The sequence below is a fragment of the Cicer arietinum genome, chromosome 5, assembly GCF_000331145.2.
Source record: "Cicer arietinum cultivar CDC Frontier isolate Library 1 chromosome 5, Cicar.CDCFrontier_v2.0, whole genome shotgun sequence".
In the NCBI taxonomy this organism is placed as follows: Eukaryota; Viridiplantae; Streptophyta; class Magnoliopsida; order Fabales; family Fabaceae; genus Cicer; species Cicer arietinum.
Window position 1 is genome coordinate 75,464,562 of NC_021164.2, and position 24,084 is coordinate 75,488,645.

Here is a 24,084-nt window from a genome sequence, read left to right on the forward strand (position 1 = left end):
GTTTTAATCACATTAAAACATTTAAATATACCACATGATGCTCTCCACATACCAATATCAATGTACATATCTGTATATATTTAAACAAAAAATAATTTTAAAAAAATCTGAAACAAACATCCTTTAAACCTTGAAAAATAATTTTTGATTTCAAAGAATAGATTTTTTTTCTTCTGAAACAAACACATCTATTATTATCTCTCAAACAAATATGCAACGACTATTGAGTGATTGACTAATTGAATGACTACCGAATATAGAACAACTACCAAATATGGAACGGCTACCGAATATGGAATGACTATTGAGTGGTTGCGATAAAATTTAAAATAGGAAATATCATTATTAATATAATAATAAAAAAATAACATTAATAAATAATAAAATATATATAGGTCGGCCTGTGAGGCATAATAAAATTTTTTTATAAGCTGAGTCTGACCTATTTAAATAAATAGGTCAGGTCAAGTCAAACCATAAGTAAGTGCCATAGACCCCTGACAGACAGCCTAACCTATTTCCATCCCTAAAAGCCACAAAGAAATTAAAAAGTATGTTTCTAAAGCTTCCACTAAATGTGAGTCTTCACCGTCAAGTTGCATGTAAACGTTCAATAAAAAAATATTACGTGGTCACACGATTTTAAATATAAGATCATTTAACTACACACAAAAATGAAAAAGATAAAAATTTAAAAAAAAATTAAAGATTTTGTATTTTTCATATTATTAAATTATACATATTTTTATGTGTGTCTAAATCTTGTGATTATTTAAGTATTTGCCACGACAAATTGCCAAGAAAGATATGTAGACACTTGATTTTAGAATGACCATCTTTCCCTTGCCACTACATATTTATGTCATGGCAATATTACCAATTCAATAAATAAATACTCCATTCACAAATCACAATTTAAATTATAAGTAAATTTAATCATCTTCACTTAACAAATATTGTCATCAAGTATATAAATTTTATTTTATAGAATAAATGCTCGTGAAGAGCAATTTCAGAAGTATATATTTTTTAATTAATTACATTAAAATAATTAAATGTAATTAATCAAATCTTTTAATCAATGTAAAGTTAACACATTTTTAATAAGAACTCGGTACTAGTTTCTTTGCAAGCTATAAAACCGGATAATGAATGTGAACAACTAGTCGATTAGTGGTGAAATTTACTATTACCTTAATAATCACATTCACATGTTATGTTATATGTAAAATAGTTCTGTTTTGTGCAAATAACTAATTTTTAAAAAATAATTGTATTTATTTAAAGATATATTGTCTCCAATTTTAAGTATGTATAAAAAGTACTCATCTTTTTTATTTTTAAATATAAATAAATATAGTTCACTTTCTTACTATTTAATCTTTCTATGAATAAAATTTTGATAACACACTTATATTATTTAGGAGTTCAAAAAGATTAATTGTATTTAATTAAATTTTTCAATAAATTTGAAATTATTTATTTCCATTCAACTGTTTCAATATCCATTAGTATAAAAGATTTGTTGTATTTATTTTGATGGTATAAAAAAATTTATAGTATTTATAAAAATGGTAACTTATAGATTTTTTAAAATAAAATTCTTAAATTTTTAAAAATGTCGATCTAATTGATCTAAACCAAACTATTTCATTATCCATCTATTAAGTTTATTTTGGATTTCGTTCAAAAAAAATTGTAAAAACTTAATCAAAACCGTCCTACCAGTAATAATTGGTTTGAACTTTTGGCGAGAAATTTTGTATTATTGAATCAAATTAAATATAACTTTAATGATTTAATCTAATAGTAAAAAATAAATATTGAATCCAACAAAAAAAAATATATTAGATTGTTAGTCAAACGCAAGATTTTTTATACTTTAAACTTTGACATCATTCTCTCCCCTACATTTTTCCATAAGAAAAAAAATCCAAAAACCAAATATTTACACTCATAATTGTTTTTAGAATTATAGTTCTACCATGTAAAAAAAAAAAAAACAGAAGTGTAGTTCTAAGGGCATGCGGGGGTGTGAAAATAATTTCCTTATTTCAGGTAAAGTTATAGTGGGAGCCCAATAACAAATGAGCCCAAATACTGTGTTTGGTGTTCCCTTCCCTCCCTCCCTCCCTCCCTTTCTTTCTATCGTCGTTCGTCGCCGCTGAAACTGCTGCTTCCTCAAAGTGACTCCATTCCATATCTTTCTCTTTAGTAATATAAGGTAATCTATTTTATCTCATTGCGATCTATTATTCTTATTCTCTGTAATGTTTTTGTTACTTACGATTTTTCTACCTTCTCATTTAACTTCGACATAGGATCAATTTTTATTAAAATGGTAACTAATTTTCAATCAGGAGTACTACTATTCTGTGCGGAACATTTTGTATGTTTCCATGCACGCCACATGCTCGACATAATTCCTTATTGCAATAGGTGCCCATTTTTATTTTATTTAACTATCAATAAGCGTAACAGAATATGAAAAGCATTGGAACGAAGTCGGTTTCTTTGTTATTGTAACTTGTGTTGTTCAGGAATCGTAGACTATTATAATTAGTTTATGGCTTGACCGTCTGCAACGATTCATAATGAATTTTGAGCCTAAATTATTCAATTTTTTTTTTTGTTGAAACGACCAATGATAGTTGTTAGTTTTTAATTTTGTTAGAGGGGGAGTTGAACTCATGACCTTCTTATCCCTATGTTCTTCCCCTAAACCACCAAACCACCTTATGTCTCTCCTAAATCCCTATGTTCCTATATTAGTATTCGATTTCAACCTCCTTTAAGTTAGTTTAATGCTTTCTGCTTTATTTTGGGAGGATAATGTTGTGTTTATGTGTTACTAGGAATTGATTCTTTCATATGTTTATATTTTGTCCGTTTTTAAAGGCCTGTTCAACAGATCATTAGATCTTATACTTAAGTTAGAAATTAATTATGGATGTATATTCTTTGATCCCTGGTTGTCATGATTTTAGTTTATGATATCTACTTGATATTAGTGTCTGATCTTCACCATATTCATCATTTGATCGTTGGAACCTAGTTATTTACTCACAATTAATGACACGTGATGGAGACTTGTTATTTACTCACAACCCTTTTTCTCGGTATTTATAATTATGTATTTGTTACAACTCACAATTGAAAATATGATTATTTATTAATCATTAGTGTATCCTCTTTATACTGAAGATTCTTGCTTTAACTATGCTGCAGTTTGAATAAACAAGCATGCCTGAGACTGGGGTAAATCCAACTCACAGCAAGTCAACTGGATTGCCTCGGAAGCGCTTCTATCGAGCAAGAGCACACAGCAACCCACTAAGCGACTCCCACTTCCCTGTGCCGATATCACCCAGTCATGTTGACTATTCTCTCCATTATCCTCAGTTCTTTCCCTCGTCTGATCAGTCTGATAGTTCCAGAAAGATCCAGTTTGCTGATATTGGCTGTGGTTTTGGAGGGCTGCTAATCAGTCTTTCCACTTTGTTCCCAGAAACACTGATGATTGGAATGGAACTTAGAGATAAAGTGACTGAGTATGTCAAGGAACGGATTTTGTCTTTAAGGGTAGCAAATCCAGGTCAATACCAAAATGTTTCTGTGGTGCGGACTAACTCCATGAAGTACATTCCCAATCACTTTGAGAAAGGATCACTCTCAAAGATGTTCTTCCTGTTTCCCGATCCTCATTTTAAAGAGAAGAATCATCGCCGTCGGGTTATCAGCCCATTCTTACTAGACGAGTATGCTTATGTTCTTGAGGTTGGTGGAATTATATACACAATAACAGACGTGGAAGAACTTGGGGATTGGATGAAATCTTGTTTGAAGAATCACCCTTTGTTTGAACCGTTGACCGAGAAAGAACTTGAAGCAGATCCAGTTGTTAAGCTTTTAACCTCTGCTACTGAAGAAGGCCAAAAGGTTGCTAGAAATGCAGGACAAACTTTCCAGGCTGTATTCAGACGCATTGTGCCATCTGATCAAATATCCTAGACTTTGGTTGCTTAATTTAAGGTGCTGGAAATCCAAAGAATCATTTGGTCTTTGTATTTTTTACTTGTTGTGCATGTACTTATTTTCGTGTTGAGTAGAACTTAATTGATATCATGCAGTGTAGTTCAAGATTCAACCTGTTTGGTAGTCAACAGTGACAGTTTTGGTTCGTTAATATTTGCCATCAATATGATTATTCACTTTCGCAATGTTAATGCCTTATGATATTCCCTGGCTAAGGCATTTAGAATGGAAAGAAGCCTCACAGAAACTACAAGGAATATTTATTCTTTCATTAATTTGTTTGTTCCTTAACTACTTGCTTGCGTTCTGTTTATCAGTTTACAGCATTTTAATATTTATTTCTCTGGCCTGTGTCTTCTGGTGAATCGAAGCTGTGTATTAGACTAATTGATATCTGATTATCGTTATCGGTAATCATCTCGTTGTTGCTATGCTAATATTGTCATCCTAAGGCTAATTTAATTGTAGTATTAGTATGGGTTAATAGGTTAAAATTTTGACTTTTTTCTATTGTTTTTAGATAGATAATAATTTTTTGAAAGCAACAGCTAAATAACCTTTGGCTAGCAAGCTTCGTTAAGAGATATTAAAGTTAACTAGGAAAGAAACCCAATCTTTGTACAGTTTGTTTGGATCCATTCTGCATACTAGAGTAATGAATATCAGCTGCCCCTAAATTGAGCTGGAATTGAAAGTAAAAAGTGTTAAAAAGATCCAGTGGTCGCAAGTAGTTTTTAGCTTTGCTTCAGCGTTTTAATTTCAAATGGGAGTCGCCAAATAGTGATTTTGTGATTTGGTATTCTTAGTAGAAAATGACAATATGGAAATTTATGTTGATGATGTCCCAAAGAGCCTTGCAACCATAGCACCATTGCAAAATGTTCTACGAATTTGGTATTCTTAGTAGATTTTACACTTATAATCTTCACGAGCACATCACAACTCTTCTAATGCAAAATCGTGTGGTTAAACAAAACAAATAATGAGCAGGACAGTATTAAAAAAGGTGAATTATCAAAATAACTTGTATATCAAATAAAGAAAGAAAAAAATAACAAAGAATGAGCAACAACAATAAATTATAAATGCTCCAGTAGTTACATGTAAAGCAAAACTGTAGACTGTGCAACTGATAATCATTGAAATGGGAGTCATTCCATAACATAGGGGATTTGGCTTCATAAGTTGGAATCATAAAGAAGGGATGATCCAGGGATTCACGAGCAATAATTCATTCAGCCGGATCATATGTTAATAACCCATGTAACAAATCAGTTCAAAAGGGCCATAAGGATTCTACATGCCGTGATAAATATTCTGCATAAAGAATAATAATTGTCATTACAAGTTACAATACAGACACATTAATTGATTTAAGACAAGCTCAACAAAACCAACCTTAAGAGAACCAAGCTTCTTGACTGCATCTATACTCCCTTGAAACAGCTCCTTCAGGCCATCTTAGTCGTGATCCTCACTTGAAATATTTTTCTACAACCGTGCTACATATTGTCAACCAAATACATTTAAAAGATGTTACTGCAGAAATTTAGTATTCTGAATTGTAATGAATCAGCTAGTCAATGATTCATATTTAGTTACCTAAGATAATCTCGGGCTCTGTAATGACTTACAGAAACAATGAAACATGGTTCTGACTGTCAAATGCAGCACTACCAAAATCAATAGCACTAGACTTGTGAAAGCACCTGAATTGTGTTTTCATCTGATGAAACCCTCTGTACCAACCACATAATTTAACTTAAATATATATTATAATGAGTCCATAAATGTCATATTTTTGCGACCAAAAAAGCCAAGTACCTTGCAGAGAGGAAGCTTTAAAATTCATAAGAAACAAACAGTATTTTCTAGCTTCAGGTCAGTGTGGATTAGACGTAGTGTAGTTCATGCATTTTTGAAGATGATAATGCATGAGAAACAAGATAAAGTAAGCAGACACAGCAAAGATACACTGCATTCAGGGAATATATTTGTTTATTTGTAAACCAAGGGAAATAAACAAAACTTGGGGAATCAATAGAAGAACAACTGAACAAGAGCAATCAGAGGCATGCTACATTCTACAGATTCCAAAAGCTGTCGTCCAAATATATATACAAGATCCACAGGGAATGGGCAGAAATTATTTCTCTTTAGAAAATAAAATAAGCTTGGTCCATTGACCCAAAAAGAAGCTTGGTCCAAGCTTCTCAAAGACCTGATAACACCATCAAAATACATTGAAATGAACATTTCTGCCTAGTTACTAGATCTATGAATAAGTACCACATGGACATATATACACATACAAATCTATTATAGCCGAACTTAGCAAGTCAACTTGCGACATAAGTGGGGATTAATCAACATTCCTTCCTGAATTAAAAGAGAAAAGGCAGAACAAAACAACAGAGACATGTGCACACCAATGGAAGAAAAAAAAAACAAATCAATTTTTTTTAAAATTCCAATCATCCCATCCATTTTCACAGTAATGCAACTTTGTCGGTACCAAAATTTATCAAACAAACTTCTAGAATAAGGTAAATCCAGGAAAGTACGTTGATGAAAGAAATATTATAAGAGTACTTACAATGCATATGTGATTCTCGTAATCAACTAAATTCGGATCTGCACGCAGCTACATATAATAATTGTGATGGAGTAAATATTAGTTACCCCTTCATATAAAAAACCTACAGCCAAATTCTACTGGGCATTATATAACTCTATAGGATCTGTACCGTTAGTTTTCCACGTCATTCTATGCTAGAATCTGAAGCACATCAACCTCCAGCATTGCCATATCACGGTAATTCGTATGCTTTTAGTTACCTTAATAGCTACACATTCTCTGATTTGGCATTCCCAACATTCCCAAACTTGACCAAAGGTGAACTATTATCAGCATCATCTTCGACATGTTCCATCAAGTCACTGGTTCTAGTTTGGTGTAAAGCGAGCCCTTCTAAGATCTCAAAGACCTCTTGTGAAAATGGCTTTGAGTTGTCAGCTGAAACAAATTCTTGAACCACATTGTTAACCTCAATCGAACTACACCCTGGGGTTTTCTTTATCCTCTTGTTTCTTATGAGTTTCCTAATATTTGATACACCTTCCCACTTTCCAAGTTCTGCATATATGTTTGCGAGCAAAACATAGTTCCCAGATTCTTCTGGCTCAAGCTCCAAAAGCTGTTGCATTGCAATGACAGCAATCTCAAGATTGCGATGAATCCTGCAAGAGCTCAACAAAGAGTTCCATATCCTCGAATCTGGCTTTATTGGCATCTTCAATATTGTGTCAAGAGCCTGACCAAGGCGTCCTGAGCGTCCGAGAAGATCAACGACGCAACCATAGTGCTCAATTTCTGGCTCTATATGATAATCCACTCTCATAACATCAAAATATTTCAACCCCTCATCCCACAAGCCTGCATGAGAGCAAGCCAACAATACACCAAGAAAGGTTATCTCATTAGGAGTAACTTGCGCCTTCTGCATTTCTTGAAAGAGTTGAATTGCCGCATAACCTTTTCCATGATTAGCTAGCCCTCCAATCATGGTGCTCCAAGAAATCACGTCCTTCTCAACCAACTGATCAAACAAGCTCCTAGCTTCATCAATACAACCACACTTAGCATACATTTCAACCAATGCATTACATATACCAGTCTTCTGCAAAAACCCATTTTTGTCAGCATACATATGAATCCATTTCCCAACCTCAAGAGCTCCAAGCTGTGCACAAGCTGGCAAAACAGCTATAATACTAATCTCATCAGGTTCAATACCCACCATTTGCATCTCCCGAAAAATATCCAATGCATCACCGTAGCATCCTGTTCTAGCATTCCCAGTTATCATAGTTGTCCAAGACACAATTGTCCTAAAAGGCATTTCGTCAAACAGCTTCCTTGCACTCTTCATCTGTCCCAATTTCGCATACCCAAATATCAAACTATTCCATGAAACCACATCTCGATGAGTCATTTCATCAAACACATGGCACGCATTGGTCAAATTCCCACATTTCGTATACATATCAATCAAAGCATTCTCTGTTATATTATGTGAATTACACCCAAATTTGAAAACTACCGCGTGAATCTGCATACCAAGACGGTGACACAGAATCCCCGCGCATGATTTTACCACAAATGGGAACGTGAATTTATCTGGAAAAGATGATTTTGTTGAATGTGCGAGCATTTGAATGAAGATAGTGATTGCTAAGGAATGGTGTCGATTGTGGGTGTAAGTTCTGATGATAGCATTATAGGAGAAGTTGTTTGGATGAAGGAGTTGTTGGAAGAGCAAGGTAGCGTAACCTACATAGCCCATGTTGTCGCATGAATCCAACATTTTTGTGGCCAAAAAGTTGCTCTGTGAAAGTGAAAGCTTTACGACGTGAGCGTGAATCTTCTTCAGTTGGGCTATTCTGAAGCAGCTTTTCAACGACGCGACGTAACGGTTTTCGAGTTGTCTTATGAAAATGGTTCCCATTGATGATTAATCATGAATTAACGTTTGTTATTTGCAGGATACATGAATATGATTGCATGGTCTTTTTGAGTAGCATATGCATATCTAATGAAAAAGACACGTTAATTTTTAATTAGTTTATATATTTGTTTTTGAATTATAATTGGATTATGACATGTCATCAAATCATTAAACATGCTTAACTTTTATACACTCATTCGAGTTATATTTTTTCTTTATTTCTCTTCATAACATCACTATTTTTTCATTTTTTTTTCTTTGTAAATGTGTTAAATAAGTATTTAAGTGTTCATCACATCAAATATTTTTCTTGATTTAAATGAGAATTTGAAATTCGTTCGATTTGACAGAGGCTGATGGATTTTTATCAAGGGGAGGAGATGAATTTTTAATGTTTTGTGTTTAGTTCAACGAAGAAGATGATTTTTAATTGTATATTAGTTATAAAAAGTCACTCAAAAGAAGAATCAAATAAGTTATGGGATGAATTTTGACTCCCTCACCTCCTAAAAGTTAAAATTCATTTAAAATCATTTAAGGTTCATCTTATCTCCTTGAACCAAACACAATCATTAAAATCTCTCTCCCTCTCTTCCATTAAAATTCCTTTCCTCTCCTCCGTTGAGCCAAGCACACGTTAAATAATCAAGTGATTAAACTTTTAGTGGTTAATAGACTTTAGTTAAGGACAAAGCGTTAGAAATACGTTACTTATCTTTTGACCGAACTCTAAATTACTCATATCTCATTCACTTAGGAAGTAGGGAGTTAAAAAAAAGAGCTTAAATAGATTGTGTGGGTTCCACGTGTACTTTTTGTAATATTAATACTAATTAGCATTTAATCATTCTAACTTAATCTCTCTGAACAAAACAAAAAGGTGAGGTTTAGGTTGAGTATTTGAAACTCTGAAAAAACTATAAGTGTAAAAAAAAAACACTTATAAAAGAGTTACTACATAATACCACCAACAAAGTATCCAGTAGTATCTGGAAATTAGAATTTGATAAAAACTAAAAAAAAAATGAAGAATTAGATAAACATTCACCTAAAACATCAGTGATATTCTATATAATCTATATTGATATTGATGATAGTTTAATTTGTCTAATACTAACATCCTCTACATAGTGTAACTTTAATATCATTGATGATAGTTTAATTTTTCTGATACTAACATCCTCTGCATAGTTTAATATCATGGAGAGTTTGTCAAAATTACGACCAATAATTGTAATTTTTATAAAATTACAATTTGTAGCTTTTAAAAATCAACGTGGCTTATCATTATTCTGAAAAATTCATAGTGATGACAAACATAAACATAAGCCGAAGTTTTGTTTTTTCAATTTATGCATTGCATTTGATATTAAATATAAGAGAAACCCTCTTTTCTTGGTAAACATTGCAGCACCCTAAAATTTTACTCTTAAATCATATACCAAAAGAAAAAATTGCTCTAAATCAGTTAATCACATACGCGCGTTCCCTTTTAACTTTCTTTGCAGCACGTTTATGACTTCCTTTTAATGTGCAAAAGTTATGTTCTAGACAATATTTTAACTTTTCACCTTCTCGAGCACAACATAATTCAGAAGTAGGTTCTCAGTAGAATGGAGTGCTCATACCACCCATCCATTGCAATAATGGTTAGTTGGTTGAATAAGACAAAAAAAAAAGAGTAAAATGAAAACAAATAATGATAAAAATAGGAGTATTATAAATACGAGTAACCCGCTGCAAAAAATTATAAATGCAACCAATAATCATTAAGTACATGTTTGTTTTCCCAGTAAAAATAGCGCCACTGCCCGTTAATATTAGAGCTACAGTCTGTACGCTTCTGTAAAATCGCAGCCAAATGACCTTAGGATTTGAGAATTTCATTTTTGCGGTTGGCTAAAATGAAAGTCATTCATTCCACCAACAAAAGGCATTTAGCTTCTTAAGTTGGAATCCTAAAGAAGGGATGATCAAGGGCTTCACTAGCAGTAAAACGTTCAGCCGGATTATATGTTAATAAGCCATGTAACAGATCAGTTAAGGAGGACCTTGAGGACTCTACATGCCGTGATATAATATCCTGCATAAAGAATAATATTTGGTCATCACTAGTTATAATTGATTCAAGACAAGCCCAACTACTGATAAGGAATAACAAAACCAACTTTAAGATGACCAAGCTTCTTCACTGCATTTATGCTCTCCCTTGAAACAGCTCCTTCAGGCCATCTTAGTCGTGATCCACGCTTGAAATATTTTTCTGTACCCCTGCCACATATTGTCAAGCAAATATATTTAAAAGATGTTACTAAATAAATTTAGTACATTCAATTATAATATAATCATCCAGTCGGAGATCGATAACTTACAATACACCGGATGTATCCCAAAACAATTAGTTGAAAGGAAAAAGAAATTTACAGAACATGCTGTAAATTCATTACTTACTTAGACTTCCGAACCATATGCTCTGGTAGAGGTCCCAAAACTCTCTCCATCATTGCCAGGTGCTCCAAATTTTCGTGTGTCTGAAACAATGCTTCTCCCTGACAAAAGTTCCACAGTTAAAATGCTAAGACCAGCTGTTCTAGATTCAAACCATGCCTACATCTTGATAGATGGAAGACCAACCGTGCATAATTCGATGAGAATGCATCCAACACTCCACAAATCACACGGGGATGACCACCCTAAACCTGGAATATCATTTCAGATGCATGTGAGAATACATTAATCACTATAAATTATTATATGATAAACCCAACAGTCTTAATAATTTCACATATTTTTATATTTTTTCATATAATTTCACATATCAACAAGAAATAGATTTGGCATTTCCATATTTTTCATAACGTCAACTCGAGAGAAGAAATAAAACAGCCACTGAAGTGTGTTAAAGAAAATACTAACAATTCGGTATTCATCATGACAATACAATATAAATAGGAAAAATGTCAATCAATACAGTACAAAGGGCTTGGAAAAAACGACATAGTGAACACCAAAGATCCACGATAATAAGAGAAAATGAGAAATGATATCGGAAGATTTAATCAGTGATGTGATGCAGCTACTGGAAACATTTTTAACAGATCAAAATATTTCTCATCAACATTTTTCCTTAAAAAATTTCATTTTCAAGCAACACATGTTTACTATGTTACACATTTACTCTGAACAGAGGAATAGACAAACAAGTAAAGCAACACAATCTCATCAATCAAAAGCATATCTCATTACCTAAGATAACCTCAGGTGCTCTGTAATGCCTTGTAGAAACAATGGAGCTATGGTTCTGATTAGCAAATGCAGTACTGCCAAAATCAATCAGCTTAATAGCACTAGACTTGGGCAAGCACCTAAATTGTGTTTCATCCGACAAAACCCTCTGGACAAATCAAATAGTTTTCCTTAAACATATTGTTATAACAAATCTACAGATGTAGTTATTTTTAATCCGAAAATGCTAAATACCTTACAACTTGGAAGTTTTACATATTCAGAAGAAACAAGAAGTATATTTTCTGGCTTCAGGTCGGTGTGAATTAGCCGTAGTTCATGCATATCTGAATATGACAAGGCATGAGAAACATGTTAAAGTAAGCAGACACAACAAAGAAACACTGCATCCTAGGACAAACTAAGCAAGCTAAGGAGAAAGATGTTGATGTATAACCAATAAATATAAGAATAAAACATGAGGAATAAACTGAAGGTCAAGAATAATCCACAGACATGCTACAGATTCCAAAAGCTGTCGTCCGAATTCACGAACAAGATCCACAGGGAATGGGCAGTATTTATTTCTCTTTAGAAAATCAAATAAGCTTGGTCCAAGCTTCTCAAAGACCTGATAACACCATTAAAATGCGTTGAAAGGAATGTTTCCACTCAGATTCCAGATCTATGAATAAATCCCACACGGACATATGTTATTTATAATAATAATCTAATAATCTATTATAGCTGAACTTATCAAGTCAAGTTACACGGCAACATAAATAGGGATAAATCACCTATCCTTCCTGAATTAAAAAAACATGCACCACAGAAGAACTAGAAACTATGCGCCCATGGAGAACAAACTAACCGATTTTTTATCTCAATCATCACATCTATTTGCACAATAATGAAAAATTTAATCCAACCCACAGTACCAAATTTTATCAAACCAAACTAACGAAATATTGTAAATCCAGGAAAACATTTTGATGAAAGAAAATATAGTATGACTACTTACAATGCATATGTGATTCCTGTAATCAAACCAATTTCGGATCTGTACACAGCTGCAAATAATAATTTTGATGGAGTAAATATTTATATCAGTCATCTCTTAATATAAAAAAACAACAACAACAACAACAACATTAGTAACCAAGTTCTAGCAGGAATTATATGACTATACCGTGAGCATCCGAGATCATTCTTCACCAGACGTTCAAGCACATCAACCTCGATCATTGCTGCATCTCGATACTTCTTGATGCTTCTAATTACCTTGATAGCAACATATTCTCTCGTTTGACGGTCCCAACATTCCAAAACTCGACCAAAGGTGCCTACAGCACTAGCAATATGCTGAATGACACAAGCACAGTCACAATAAAAATTTAAACTTGTATTCAGAGAACACTTGACCGCTAACCTTCACCCATTTTGCTGAGAATTTTATCTGTTCAAAATTATTAAAAGAAGATATTCAAACCAGTTCTTTCAAAAACACAATTGAGAAAGAAAAACAAAAAAAAAACCCTAGGAACATATGAAGCATCAAGTCACAAAGAATAAAACCAAATTAACAATAGGGTTTCTAATCATCATAATTATAATAATTAAATAAAATGCTATAAAATACAAACAAACAAAAAAAGGTTACATCTAGGTGTGAGATTTTCGCCGAGATTAAAGACATAATGTCCATCACGATCATCATCTCTCCTTGGAGGCGAAGCATACTTTTTTTCGATTCCATCTTCGCCAACAACCGCCAAAGTTTTATGTGCCTAAAATTTTGAATTATATTATTAAAAATAAAGAAGGATTAAGGAAAATAAAGAGAAATGGAAGGAGATTAATTTAACCTGTGGAAGTGAGGGAGGAGGGGCTGCATCCCATGCGAGACGAGGACGTTTGCGTGTTCGTTCCCTTTCCATTATAGATGATAGCATTGACATGCAGGGAGAGTTAATGGCTGAAAAGCATATCTGCGACGAAAGTTTCTGAGAAAAATTAGAATTCAAGTTTGAAAACGAATTAAGATAGTTGTTGTGGGGAAGATGAATGAAGAATGTAATTGCACAGAGACAGGGGAGAGAGAATTCGAGTCTAGGTACGAAGCACGCGAAACCAAAACAAGCCGTTAGGGTTCACTTTTTTTATATATCCTTTCCTTTTATTCTATAAATAAATTCATTCATTCATTAATAAAAATAGAATATTATTTAGAATTAAACGGTACATACTCTTTCTTATATTAATATTTAGTAAGAAATCATTATTTTCCTACACCACTTCAAATTTTTATTAACAATTGAGTATTTTTTAAAGATTTAACGTGACATCATATTTCAATTTTAATTCTATTTAATTTTATTATAATATATTAAATATAGAAAAAACTAATTATAATAAATTTAAATAATTAATGAGTTTATTATAATATAATAAAAAAATTAAATTTAAATATAATTTTGATCATTTTAAATAACTCTATAATTATTGTTATGAAAATATTGAAATTTAATTTTAAATGAATTTTAAAGTTAAGTGTACAATATCAACAAGAACAAGATAAAAATTATAAAATTTATATAAATGTCTTTTACTTTTAAGAATAATATATATCAAAACAGATGCATATTGACAATTATTAAAAAAAATCAATAACTAAATATTATTATAATTTTTATTGTGATTGAGACAAATACTAACATACATTATTTATAAAGATAAAAAAAATTAATTCAAAAAATAACAAAAAATATTAAATAAAAAATAATAACTAAAAATTATATTTAAATATAAAAAATATTATTTATATTTATTTAAATATAAATTTTATTTTTGATAAACTTAAAAGATCTTTTATATAATATATTACCTTTTTATCTATATATATTTTTAAGTTTGTTTATTTAAAAAAAAAATGATATGGTCTTAGTTTGTCGTAGCATAGACTATACCGTACACTCCTATTAGACAGTTGGTGGCAGGGGGTTTAATACGAACAATTGAACATAAAAATGTAATATTTTACAAATTCACTATTTTGTGGCATGATTTCACGTTGTAACTATTTTTTTAAGGAACTAATTATATTTTGAAATTAATAATATAACAATGTCCATATACATCTAACTCTAAGCTCCGTAATTTTTCTACCTCCTTCATTTCCATGACTAATTTGTCCTCCCACAAAAGAATCAGACATTGCACGTACTTTCAATAACTTTATTTGGAAGGTTATCAACATTTACACGAGCATAAAATTGTAATAAAAAAATAAGATAATTTTACTTTCACAAGAGACAATATTTTTAAAGTCAAAATTTTTACTTTTTTTTTTTTAATTTTAAAGTTCCTAAGAATTTAGGCGAAATTTTAAACTTAATATTTATTATTATAATTTACATTTATTTTATTTTAATGACATTAATGGAGATCGAATACATCAAACCATTCAATATCTATCATTTAATCACTAGACAAAACTATCCAATATATGTGATATTTATCTCTATGGCTTTTCCAAATAATGCTTTAATGAGACAATATTTTGTATGTCAAATGATTATTTCTTAGGTTTTGGTATAGTTTTCTCAAATATTTTGTATTTTTTTATATTATTTTTAATAAGATTTTAGAGTGTCGCAAATGATAGATGATTATGTTGAGATGTCAACAGAATTGAGATGTAAAATTAATTATACGATGACTTTGTATTCTATAATTTTGTTTTTTGTTTTTAAAATCATAAGAGAACCATTAGAATTGATTTATGATAAAGTTATTATTTGTATTGTTATTTGAATTGTACATACCGTATGAGATAGTGATGTTGATTATTAATGAATGAATTAAACTTCTGGCATATAGGCTAGAAAGGAGAAACAGAAAGACTTAATGAAAGAAACAAGTACAATTATGCACCGACGAGATAGAGAGAAAAGAGAAAGATTGACATCACATGCAATTCCATATTCTGATTCCCTCTCTTATATATGGAATCCATTATCCCTTCCTATAATTGTTGTTATTCAAATTCTCTCATGCATGTTACTATTCTTGATAAAAAAAAATGATATATGAAAATTGTATGTGAGAGTAGTGATTATATGAATATGAATAGCTGCACTAAGATTTATATCGCGAGAAATAATAATTAGAAGAACGATGATGAAAAGTCTAATATATATATATAAGAATGAATGGATCGATAGAAAGATGGTTGAATGATTAATGGTTATGAGTGGAATGCATTAATTAAAGATGAGAAAGAGGGAAAGAAAATAGTATTGGTGAAATAAAAAGGAAAAGTAGAAGGCAAGTGGTGAAAACAAAAAAGCCCGTTTGCATGCATAATATAGTAATGCCAAAAGCATATATGATGAGTTGATTGTGCAGAAAGCGTGCATGATGAAGAGGAGGACAGTTGGGGGTATTAAATCACACAGAGAAAGACAGGTGAGGGTCATTTACTCCTTTGAAATGTGGCAGTTGAGTAATAGTAATATATAATATAACCTCACTTCTCACTTTTCACTTCAATACACATTATTCATTTCTTCAGTTCAGTCACAATGAGACATTTTTTGGTTGTGTTTGCATTGTGCAATATTCTATTACTTGCTAGTACTGCTGATGCTAGACATGTTAAGGATGATGATGATGACAAGCATTTCATTCATCCCCCACATTTGTTTGGTCATGGATTCAGACATGGAAAAAGGTTTGGTGCTGGTGCTGGTGCTGGTGGAGGTTTAGGCGTTGGAGGTGGAGGTGGCTTTGGTGGAGGTGCTGGTGGTGGTTTTGGTGGTGGAGGTGGCATTGGTGGGGGTGTAGGAGGAGGTGGAGGATTTGGTGGTGGTGCTGGTGGGGGGCTTGGTCATGGTGTTGGTGGTGGCATTGGTGGAGGAGCAGGTGCTGGTGCTGGTGGTGGTCTAGGAGGTGGAGGTGGACTTGGGGGTGGTGGTGGCATTGGCGGAGGAGCAGGTGCTGGTGGGGGTTTAGGAGGTGGGTTTGGTCATGGTGTTGGTGGCGGCATTGGTGGTGGAGCAGGAGGTGGTCTTGGTCATGGTGTTGGAGGTGGCATTGGTGGGGGAGGAGGATTGGGTCATGGTATTGGTGGAGGGGCTGGAGGTGGCGGCGGCATTGGTGGTGGAGGAGGATTAGGTCATGGTATTGGTGGAGGGGCTGGAGCTGGTGGTGGCATTGGTGGTGGAGGAGGATTAGGTCATGGTGTTGGTGGTGGAATTGGGGGAGGTGCAGGAGGTGGTGGAGGCATTGGTGGTGGAGGTGGGTTAGGCCATGGTATTGGTGGTGGAATAGGGGGAGGGGCAGGCGGTGGTGGTGGCATTGGTGGAGGAGCAGGAGGTGGTGGTGGAATTGGTGGTGGGGCAGGAGGTGGAGGTGGATTAGGCCATGGTATTGGTGGTGGTATAGGGGGAGGGGCAGGAGATGGAGGTGGTATAGGAGGTGGAGCAGGAGCAGGTGGTGGGGTTGGAGGTGGAGTTGGTGGAGGCGGTGGTGTGGGTGGAGGAGGTGGTTTTGGCGGCGGTGGTGGTATAGGGGGAGGTGTTGGAGGAGGGTTTGGAGCTGGTGGTGGATTTGGAAAGGGGGGAGGTGTTGGGGGAGGAGTTGGTGGAGGTGGTGGTTTTGGTGGAGGAGGTGGCTTTGGAGTTGGTGTCGGCGGTGGTATGAGCTAGTGCTGATACTACGTCATTCATATATTATTTGTTTTATTTGAACTTCTGCATAAACCTGTCAATGCACTTCTCTACTCTTCTCTTCTTTGTTAATTAGTAGTATTACTATTGAGCATTTTCATTGGAAACAAGGCTTATAATAATCCTCTGTAATAATAGTTTTGGTGTGTGTAAGCTTGCCTATCTCTTCTGTTTATGTCATTCCTTCAAACATCGATCTCATTACTTAGTTTCCTTTTTTGAGATCACAAAATTGCTTTGTCAAACATGGCTTGGCTTATATGAAGTTTGTATTTATGTGATGCTCTCTCATTTATTACATTGTACTACTCCTGTTCTTTAATATATATAAATGAAAAAAGTTAAGGATTAATTAGTCTTTGTTGTACTACATATAAGATTATTAATGATGTTAATACTACTACTACTACATATAAAACAGTAATAATCTTTGGTACATTAATACTAGAAGATTTAGAAATAAATGAGAATATATAGAGTAGTGGTGTGACTGAAGCATGAGACAAATACTTGAATTATTGAAGCCCCCTGTACGGACTGTCAGTGTGGTTCGTTGATTGCTCTTAATGCTACTTTGCTTCATCAGCTATATACAACAAAACAAATTCAAATTAATAGGAAGGACCCATTCATTTTGACTTTCTATAATTCACGAAATTAAGATGCACTCTAACATGTCTGCTTTATTTGTGGTCTTTTGAGAGAGACAGGGTAATTAATTTAAGGGATACTATGCTCATCTTTGTTATTCAATGTACCCTCTCCTGTATATTTTACTATGCGTGTTTTGCTACTCCGTTTAGACTCAATCATATATAAATTGTTACAGGAATAATTTGGATTTTTCCTATAGTGCAACATTGCAAATATGTAGAGACTGTCTTTGATCTAGCTAGGGACACAGGATTCCAAAGTTTGACAACCAAGTAGAATGAATGAATATAATTAAGGTGGGAATACTCCGGGACCCACCTTATCTTACGAGTAACTAAACCAACAATTTTAAGAAATTTTATTTTTCAATTATGTCAATGGTTTAACCAAAAATTATTTTAATATAATTGAATGCTGCTGGTTTCTCATAAAATAGTTGAGCATGTGACAGATTTAATAATTTTATACAAAATATAAAGAAATTAAATCAGCATAAATAATTTATTTTGAGGATCCAATAATGTGAAAATAAATAAAAGTTGATTCCAAAACGACATTGTTAATGTTACGCATGCAGCGCCCACTGGTTTTCCTTTAAATATTGTTTATAGTTCATATCATAGTTGCCATAAAAAATAAATTAAGTAACTAATGGACCGTGACCCCTACTCTCTCATTTCAACGAAAACCGTGCAATCCACGCAAACTATAGTTAAATATCGTTAATATAATTGGAGAATGTTATGTTGGTTAATATTAAATATGCCACAAACACACACAAGGAGAGAGAAAGAGAGAGAGAGATGCAGAGTCTGCAACAGAAGGCATCTGAATGGAGTGGTGTTGAGACAGAGCATGCTTTCCTCATCGACGACACCAATTTGTTTCAAAAGCTAGGCCTTCAAACTTTCCTAAACCTTTCTACCAATTTCTACAACAGGTTCTAATCAACTTAGTTATTTCAAACTCCTATGTGTCAAAGATTTTTATAATAATACTTTATTGATGAATTAAATTCATGATGATGGTTGTGTGCTGTAGAGTGTATGATGAAGAGGAGGAGTGGTTTCGTTCAATATTTGCAAGCTCTGAGAAAGAAAAGGCAATTCAAAACCAATATGAATTCCTAGTACAGAGAATGGGAGGTCCTCCTCTCTATTCTCAAAGAAGAGGTCTAATGATTAATTTGATTGCTTACAAATTTCAAAGATGAGTTTAGCTGAAACCTTTGTTGATACTTTACATAACAGGACATCCTGCTCTAATTGCTCGGCATCGAGAATTTCCTATGACACATGAAGCTGCGGAGAGGTGGTTACATCACATGAAACAAGCATTGGAAAACACTTCAGATATAGATCATCATTCCAAGATCATCATGATGAACTTTTTCAGGCACACTGCATATTTTCTTGTTGCTGGAGTTCAGCAAAACAATCAAAACCTTCATCCTTGCAAGGATGCAGCTGGAAGCCACCCATGTAAAAACTTTTAGCATTCATTTTTCTTTCTGTAAAAGGGACAACAATCAGATATCAATTATTTAATATACTGTTTATGTATATACTTTTTTAAATCTATCAAGCATCAATAATTATTGATGTTCCTGTATCAAACAAAAACAATATTGATTAATGAATCCAAGACATACACGAATACATCTACTACTAGCCCATACTTCCCCCCACCATAACAAAATATATTAAATATATGCATTTTTTTTTATATTTTATTAAGTTGGAAATGATGATGCTATTAAATATATTAAATGATGATATATGCGCACGTTTCTATGGTCAAATGTTACATATCAGAGCACTACGTTTAGTGAATCAGACTTAATGGATCGCACATTTCTCTTTGATCCAGTTACAAATTTCATCTATAAATACAATGTTCTTCTCAGTTGAAAAAACACACCAAAAGTTATCCGTATCTGAGGTTTTTCTCTCTTCTCATTTTTCTATTTCTTTTGAATGGTCTTAGTGTCATACTATGAGTGGTAGTCATTCGACTGCTGTATTGTGAGTGAAATTCTAAAACGGTTTTCTACGGTGCAGTAGAAATCCGATACAATGATCTGGATTGTTTTATCTTAGGGACTTCGTGGTTGATGGTATGTCTTGCACAACAATTTGAGCGGTGCCTTACCTAGTCCGCGACTCAACCCAATAATATTGTCGGTGGCATAAATTATTTTTTCAAAATTCAAAAATAACATATTATCTACTAGATTAAGAGACATTCACAATTTACAAATAACACAAACACCAATGTTTCAACTGGAACTTGTCATCATCCTCTGAATCATGAAAATTGAATATGGATCTCCGCTAATTGAAGCTCTAATCCAGTTCAATATTATTTTGGTCAACATTCAAAAACTCGCCAAATAACAAACTAGTTTCACAAAGTAAAAAAAATGTTTCACACTCAGATTATTGATGTATCTCATCTCAATAATATTTCATTATTTGTCGTCCAACTCTTACACAATTAAAGCAAAGAATTCAGGCCTTATAATGTTTTAAGTTAGTATATTTGAAAAATACAAAAATTGGTATGCCAAAAAATCTATGGTCTAATGGCTGAGGTTCCTAATTTCCAGCTGCAAATAATTTATTTTGCCTATTTCTTCTAAAGTTTATCTTTTATTAATGTCTAATTATGTTAGATTTTACTCAAGGGACCTCAACATTTATTTTAGGCCTACAGTTATGTAAGGCCGGCCCAGAGCTCCAGTACATGCATGAACATTTAGATGGAGCCCGTTATTGAATGCTGACACTTTTTTTTTTATTGTTTCTTTTTTACTAGAAGTCCTGTTTATTATTTTATTCTTCTATTTAGAACTCCTTTTGGTTTTTTATAAATAAAGAGAAAAAAAAGGAGATGAGATATATTTCATTTAAATTTGAACCAAATTGATCGATGTACATTTTTGTTATCGGAGTTGTATTTCTAATGTCAAGGACTTGATCTTATATTAAGGTTTTTGGTAATTACATTTTGTTTTATTTAAAATGTACCTTCAACTTTCAGCACCACAAAGAACCCTCCACGTATAGATAATCTATTCATTTCTTAAAAGAAATGGACATCTCAATTAATATTTTTAATATGTGTACATATAATAATTAAAGAAATTGAAATAATAAAAAATAGAGAGGATCTTATCCCACACAGTGTAATGATCTAGTACACAAAGTTTCAAACCTTTCGGCTAGCACCTGGTTACATTTTTTTTTTTGTTGCGTCACAATCTTCCTATTTACTTAGTAAGGCACAACAATTTGAAACATTCAACCTTAGCGTAAATTTTTTTAACAAATTATTATTGTTATTGTCTGCTGAAGTTTAATTTCCTTCACTGCGACAATGAATTCAATTTTGAACAGTAAATCGTTATTGCAGTGCTAGAAAGACCAAACACAAAATCCACAAGTTGATATCACACAACCCATTGAACTCAAAACGTTTACCATTTCTATATTCCTGTTTAAGAAAGGAAAAAAATCAAGGGTCACGAAAATATTTTTGTTTTACCAAAAAATAGAGGATCCTATTGAGAGATTGTATATTTTTATATATCTCACTCAATTACATTAATTATTCTTTTATCTAACATATTTAATTATTTTATATTTTTCTTTTGCTAAAATTATATATTTAGAGACAAATGTAAAATATATCTCTACCATTATATTTTTATTGTCAAAATATCATTTATCTAAAAATATTAGTTGATTCAAATTGGTATCTCGAATAAGCAAAATATCCATGAATACACACAGATTGTGCAAAGCTAAAAAAATTAGGAAGAGGAAGAAAAATGAACTCTGAAATCAAGAGAAGAATGAAAAAAATATATTTTTCTGTTTGTTTTACATTTGTAACCATATCAGACTAATAAATGTTTAGATGGCAAGATCCTAGATGGATCAGCATACCGAGCTGAGAATGAACGAGGAAGATTATCTGGTTCCATCCACCCTGTTCCTTGATCAAAGTTCATTGAATATGTTTCTTCATCATACACACCATCATCCACTGTAGAAGAAGTAGGAGAAGAAGAATTGAAAACTTTCTTCTTATTTCTTTTCATCTTTCTCCAAATCTTCTGCCACACTGTTTTTTTACCATTATAGTTGCTTGATGAATTGGTATCATAGTGTGGCTTTGTGTAGCTCCTACCTAACCTTGCTTCACTTCTTGAACCAAACCAATTCTTCTTCATATCCATTTTCTATTACTCCAAAATTTTCCTTCATAAACTTGAAGCTATTGTGTGCATGAAATTTTTTAGCTTCCTTTCTTTTTTTTATAGGCTTTTCTAATTTCCAATGTCTAACTAACTAGTTTTTGAAGGTAGTTGTTAAGTCTCTTTGTTCGTGTGAAACTATTAACTATATATCCTTAATCTTATCCATAACTAATCTCTTATATAATACAATTGTAATTAGGATTGGGATGGCCAACCATGGAATTAAGTAGGTGATTTAGACACTTTGAATTCAAGAAAAAATGACTCGTGTAATGTAAAACAGCCATTGGTTTAAAGCCAAAATAAAAAATTAGAGTTTTGAAGTGTCAAAGAAATACTGCAGAATGAGTCGGTGTTTTACACTTGCAGCCGCCAACCTTGGAAATGTAGGCTTGTGATATTTTATTAAGACTGACTACACACTAATCTAATCTGACTTTATAATATATTTTAGATTTAAATATGTAAATACTACTTTTATGCATGTTTTTTTTATAGTTGTAGTAATTATTTATTTTATCCGTCCTTGCAAATGTTTTGATTTTAATTCCTTCAATATATGTTATATATGTTATGTAAAGACTAAAATAAATATTATACATATTAAAAAGACCAATTTTAATATAAAAGATTTGTAAGACTACAAAAAAAAAACAAAATGTATATTTTCAAAGGTAAAAAAATATAAATAAAATTTAAAATGACTAACAGCAGAAAACAATATATTTACTATGAAAGAAAATATATAGTTCTTATTTCACCACTTGAGAAATTATATAAAATATTTTGCTTTCATCAGATTCACATGGATAATACGCTGAACATAATTGACGATTTTAACTTATTCTGTCAGTGTACTTACTGCCAAACCACATACAGCCACTAAAGTTGAGATTCCGTTTCCATCTTTCAATTTTCATTAGTCAAGGATAATGTAATAATGTGAATGCACTTTGTGATATAGATACACATCAATATCATAATCATAATGAGTCACACAGCATAGAGCTAACTTAAAGTTCAGATGAGCTTTAGAATTTTGAACTTGAAAAATGAATATTGCCCTACGAAACCCTAACTTAAGGCACATAAGTGAACACTTGTACAATGTGCTTCCATCATCAAGGATGGTTAAAACTAAAGAGCTAGCTATGGCAAAATTTTCACACAAGATTGATATAAATCAGCATGTTAAGTTAAAACATGTATGCTGCTTTTCTTGTGAGGATGCATCAGAACATAGATTTAAAAATATATAACCAAACTTTCTCACAAGAGAACAGAAAAAGCTTGTTATGCCACACCACCACCTTGAGATTGTATGATTAACTTCAGTTTCTCATAAGCATCATAACAGGCATGAGTATAATCCGACAGTGCACGAAAGAGCTCAGGCAACCGAGTTTTGAGACTCTGTAGGGATTTCTCTCTTACCTGAACGCACAGTTTTTTGTGAGATTCAGTTTCTTCTTCTAGTTTCTTCTGCAAGCTCCCGACGACATATTGCTTCTCTGAGAGCGGATTGTTAGTATTTCCTTCCTCTCCTCTCTCTGCATCATCGGGCCCTCTCCTTAGTAAATGCTTCTGGTACCATTCCTCAAAAGCTTGGTTTTTCCTCAAGAATTCCTTTCGAGTTTCCTCGCATTTCTCCTTTAACTTCATCTCTTCC

The 24,084-nt window shown here is 32.7% G+C and overlaps 7 protein-coding genes across 14 annotated transcripts in view; 3 read left to right on the plus strand and 4 right to left on the minus strand.

The window, feature by feature from the left end:
* Positions 1–2,080: 2,080 nt before the first annotated feature.
* Positions 2,081–4,310, plus strand: LOC101512216 (tRNA (guanine-N(7)-)-methyltransferase). Its single transcript, XM_004501147.4, has 2 exons — positions 2,081–2,224; positions 3,229–4,310. The coding sequence occupies exon 2, from the start codon at positions 3,244–3,246 to the stop codon at positions 4,009–4,011; it is 768 nt and encodes a 255-aa protein (XP_004501204.1). The 5' UTR covers positions 2,081–2,224; positions 3,229–3,243; the 3' UTR covers positions 4,012–4,310.
* A 720-nt stretch (positions 4,311–5,030) lies between these two features.
* Positions 5,031–8,628, minus strand: LOC101511241 (pentatricopeptide repeat-containing protein At2g20540). Of its 6 annotated transcripts, none has more exons than XM_027334354.2 (5): positions 6,783–8,628; positions 6,632–6,669; positions 5,638–5,774; positions 5,434–5,537; positions 5,031–5,352 (listed from the first exon to the last, which is right to left on the minus strand). In XM_027334354.2, the coding sequence occupies exon 1, from the start codon at positions 8,541–8,543 to the stop codon at positions 6,882–6,884; it is 1,662 nt and encodes a 553-aa protein (XP_027190155.1). In that variant the 5' UTR covers positions 8,544–8,628; the 3' UTR covers positions 5,031–5,352; positions 5,434–5,537; positions 5,638–5,774; positions 6,632–6,669; positions 6,783–6,881. The 6 variants fall into 6 exon arrangements, with proteins under 6 accessions (XP_027190155.1, XP_073225280.1, XP_004501203.1 ...); XM_073369179.1 differs by having other exon boundaries at positions 5,434–5,526; positions 6,632–6,679; XM_004501146.4 differs by having other exon boundaries at positions 6,632–6,679.
* A 1,615-nt stretch (positions 8,629–10,243) lies between these two features.
* Positions 10,244–13,913, minus strand: LOC101510932 (serine/threonine-protein kinase AFC3). Of its 2 annotated transcripts, XM_073368903.1 has the most exons (12): positions 13,634–13,913; positions 13,429–13,555; positions 13,198–13,224; positions 12,958–13,111; positions 12,790–12,838; positions 12,285–12,399; positions 12,024–12,115; positions 11,790–11,937; positions 11,178–11,242; positions 10,995–11,092; positions 10,712–10,814; positions 10,244–10,626 (listed from the first exon to the last, which is right to left on the minus strand). In XM_073368903.1, exons 1-12 carry the CDS (start codon positions 13,724–13,726, stop codon positions 10,489–10,491), a joined length of 1,209 nt encoding a protein of 402 aa, XP_073225004.1. In that variant the 5' UTR covers positions 13,727–13,913; the 3' UTR covers positions 10,244–10,488. The 2 variants fall into 2 exon arrangements, with proteins under 2 accessions (XP_073225004.1, XP_073225005.1); XM_073368904.1 differs by lacking the exons at positions 12,285–12,399; positions 13,198–13,224; positions 13,429–13,555; positions 13,634–13,913 and having other exon boundaries at positions 12,958–13,057.
* Positions 13,914–16,287: 2,374 nt separating this feature from the next.
* Positions 16,288–17,597, plus strand: LOC101509412 (uncharacterized). Its single transcript, XM_004501137.4, has one exon. The coding sequence runs from the start codon at positions 16,352–16,354 to the stop codon at positions 17,474–17,476; it is 1,125 nt and encodes a 374-aa protein (XP_004501194.1). The 5' UTR covers positions 16,288–16,351; the 3' UTR covers positions 17,477–17,597.
* A 1,200-nt stretch (positions 17,598–18,797) lies between these two features.
* LOC101509739 (group 2 truncated hemoglobin 3-1) lies at positions 18,798–19,809 on the plus strand. 2 transcript variants are annotated; one of them, XM_073368905.1, is made up of 3 exons: positions 18,798–19,091; positions 19,193–19,296; positions 19,402–19,809. In XM_073368905.1, the coding sequence occupies exons 1-3, from the start codon at positions 18,895–18,897 to the stop codon at positions 19,644–19,646; spliced, it is 546 nt and encodes a 181-aa protein (XP_073225006.1). In that variant the 5' UTR covers positions 18,798–18,894; the 3' UTR covers positions 19,647–19,809. The 2 variants fall into 2 exon arrangements, with proteins under 2 accessions (XP_073225006.1, XP_004501195.1); XM_004501138.4 differs by having other exon boundaries at positions 18,804–19,091; positions 19,193–19,323.
* Positions 19,810–21,459: 1,650 nt separating this feature from the next.
* LOC101510277 (uncharacterized) lies at positions 21,460–22,529 on the minus strand. Its single transcript, XM_027334483.2, has 2 exons — positions 22,102–22,529; positions 21,460–21,646 (listed from the first exon to the last, which is right to left on the minus strand). Exons 1-2 carry the CDS (start codon positions 22,392–22,394, stop codon positions 21,568–21,570), a joined length of 372 nt encoding a protein of 123 aa, XP_027190284.2. The 5' UTR covers positions 22,395–22,529; the 3' UTR covers positions 21,460–21,567.
* An 816-nt stretch (positions 22,530–23,345) lies between these two features.
* Positions 23,346–24,084, minus strand: part of LOC101510604 (nitrate regulatory gene2 protein) — a 4,022-nt gene continuing 3,283 nt past the window's right edge. Inside the window, exon 5 of the mRNA XM_073369313.1 lies at positions 23,346–24,084. This exon is cut by the window's right edge and continues 9 nt beyond it. Within this exon, the coding sequence (XP_073225414.1) occupies positions 23,709–24,084 (376 nt within the window). The 3' untranslated portion in view covers positions 23,346–23,708.

What these genes read in the sequence shown, in the direction of transcription:
- LOC101512216 (XM_004501147.4), top strand. Translation starts at nt 3,244, where the DNA reads ATGCCTGAGACTGGGGTAAATCCAACTCACAGCAAGTCAACTGGATTG.
- LOC101511241 (XM_027334354.2), bottom strand. Translation starts at nt 8,543, where the DNA reads ATGGGAACCATTTTCATAAGACAACTCGAAAACCGTTACGTCGCGTCG.
- LOC101510932 (XM_073368903.1), bottom strand. Translation starts at nt 13,726, where the DNA reads ATGTCAATGCTATCATCTATAATGGAAAGGGAACGAACACGCAAACGT. An exon ending in CGAAAATCTCACACCTAGAT is followed by an intron (nt 13,225 to 13,428) that starts GTAACCTTTTTT and finishes AATTTTGAACAG; the next exon opens with ATAAAATTCTCAGCAAAATG. An exon ending in AATGATCTCGGATGCTCACG is followed by an intron (nt 12,839 to 12,957) that starts GTATAGTCATAT and finishes TATTATTTGCAG; the next exon opens with CTGTGTACAGATCCGAAATT.
- LOC101509412 (XM_004501137.4), top strand. Translation starts at nt 16,352, where the DNA reads ATGAGACATTTTTTGGTTGTGTTTGCATTGTGCAATATTCTATTACTT.
- LOC101509739 (XM_004501138.4), top strand. Translation starts at nt 18,895, where the DNA reads ATGTTGGTTAATATTAAATATGCCACAAACACACACAAGGAGAGAGAA. An exon ending in TCTACCAATTTCTACAACAG is followed by an intron (nt 19,092 to 19,192) that starts GTTCTAATCAAC and finishes TGTGTGCTGTAG; the next exon opens with AGTGTATGATGAAGAGGAGG. An exon ending in TCTCTATTCTCAAAGAAGAG is followed by an intron (nt 19,324 to 19,401) that starts GTCTAATGATTA and finishes TTTACATAACAG; the next exon opens with GACATCCTGCTCTAATTGCT.
- LOC101510277 (XM_027334483.2), bottom strand. Translation starts at nt 22,394, where the DNA reads ATGGATATGAAGAAGAATTGGTTTGGTTCAAGAAGTGAAGCAAGGTTA. An exon ending in CCTCGTTCATTCTCAGCTCG is followed by an intron (nt 21,647 to 22,101) that starts GTATGCTGATCC and finishes TTTCTTAAACAG; the next exon opens with GAATATAGAAATGGTAAACG.